The sequence below is a fragment of the Empidonax traillii genome, unplaced genomic scaffold, assembly GCF_003031625.1.
Source record: "Empidonax traillii isolate 1590-97213 ecotype Southwest subspecies unplaced genomic scaffold, ASM303162v1 scaffold4797:size9205, whole genome shotgun sequence".
NCBI lineage: Eukaryota > Metazoa > Chordata > Aves > Passeriformes > Tyrannidae > Empidonax > Empidonax traillii.
Window position 1 is genome coordinate 1 of NW_020959990.1, and position 1,375 is coordinate 1,375.

At 53.7% G+C, this 1,375-nt stretch overlaps 1 protein-coding gene across 1 annotated transcript; it reads right to left on the bottom strand.

Annotated features, from left to right (window-relative positions):
- Nucleotides 1-734: 734 nt before the first annotated feature.
- LOC114072991 (olfactory receptor 14J1-like) lies at nt 735-1,358 on the bottom strand. Its single transcript, XM_027910799.1, has one exon. It carries the CDS (start codon nt 1,344-1,346, stop codon nt 735-737), a length of 612 nt encoding a protein of 203 aa, XP_027766600.1. The 5' UTR covers nt 1,347-1,358.
- Nucleotides 1,359-1,375: the final 17 nt, after the last annotated feature.

A 1,375-nucleotide genomic window follows, 5' to 3' on the forward strand; every position in this document is an offset into this window, starting at 1 on the left:
AGGAGCAGGGGGAGAGACCTTGTGCCTGCCCACGCTGGGCAGGAGCTGCCCCAGGATGGCAGCTCTGAAGCACTCCCAGCATGTCCCTGGCAACAGCAGGGCAAGACTGGATTTCCAAATCAGGCTGGCAATGCAAAGAGCAGGAGTGTCCTGGTGTCACTGCAGGAGAGTTCCAGCCCTGCAGCAAGGGCACAGAAGTGACCCAGTCCATGCAGTGCCCTCAGAAGATCCCACAGCATCCTGGAGATGCTGTCAGGGAGCCCAGCTCTGCTTCACAAGTTCCCACTGCCTGTCCCTGCCTGTGCTCAAAGGGCTCCCACCCCCAGGACTGTGCTCAGAGAGCACTCAGGCCTTGCAGCCAGAAAGGGGCTCACAAGGCCAGTGTGGAAGTGGAAAGAGCAGCTCTGCAAAGCCCAAGCTCTGCTGCTCCCTGGCAGTGCCCTTGGCCTTTGCCAATCCCCCCTGTCCTGCAGTGTGCTGTCCTTTAGGAACAGCTGAGAAGAAGGGTCTTGGACAAAGAAGGCACTGCAGGGTCCTTTATTTTGTTTAAATACTCAGAGAGCACAATTCAACATTTTTACATCTCTGATTCAAATTCAGGTGGACACTACATTAGAAGGCGAATGCATAATAATATTTCATTGTACAGAACAAAACTGCAAGAATCAACTCAATAATCTCCCCAAAAACCCTGAAAGGGCAGGTCAGGCCATTAGTGAATTCCATCCTGAATGCTACATAGCAGAAACCAGGCAGTTTGATGCTTCAGAAGAGCATCCAGTCGTCATTTTCCTCAGGGCATCCTTGAGGTCCTGGTTCCTCAGGCTGTAGATGAGGGGGTTCAGGGCTGGAGGCACCACCGAGTACAGAACTGACAGGGCCAGATCCAGGGATGGGGAGAAGATGGAGGGGGGTTTCAGGTAGGCAAATGTTGCAGTGGTGACAAAGAAGGAGACCACAGCCAGGTGAGGGAGGCACGTGGAAAAGGCTTTGTGCCGTCCCTGCTCAGAGGGGATCCTCAGCACAGCCCTGAAGATCTGCACATAGGAGAAAACTATGAAAATGAAACATCCTAAAGAAGGTAAAGCGCTAAAAGCAAGAAGCCCAGTTTCCCTCACGTATGTGCCTGGGCAGGAGAGCTTGAGGATGTGAGGGATTTCACAGAAGAACTGGCCCAGGGCATTGCCCTGGCACAGGGGCAGGGAAAATGTATTGGCTGTGTGCAGCAGAGAATAGAGAAACCCAGAGGCCCAGGCAGCTGCTGCCATGTGGGCACAAGCTCTGCTGCCCAGGAGGGTCCCGTAGTGCAGGGGTTTGCAGATGGCAACGTAGCGGTTGTAGCACATGATGGTCAGGAGGGAAAACTCTGCTACAA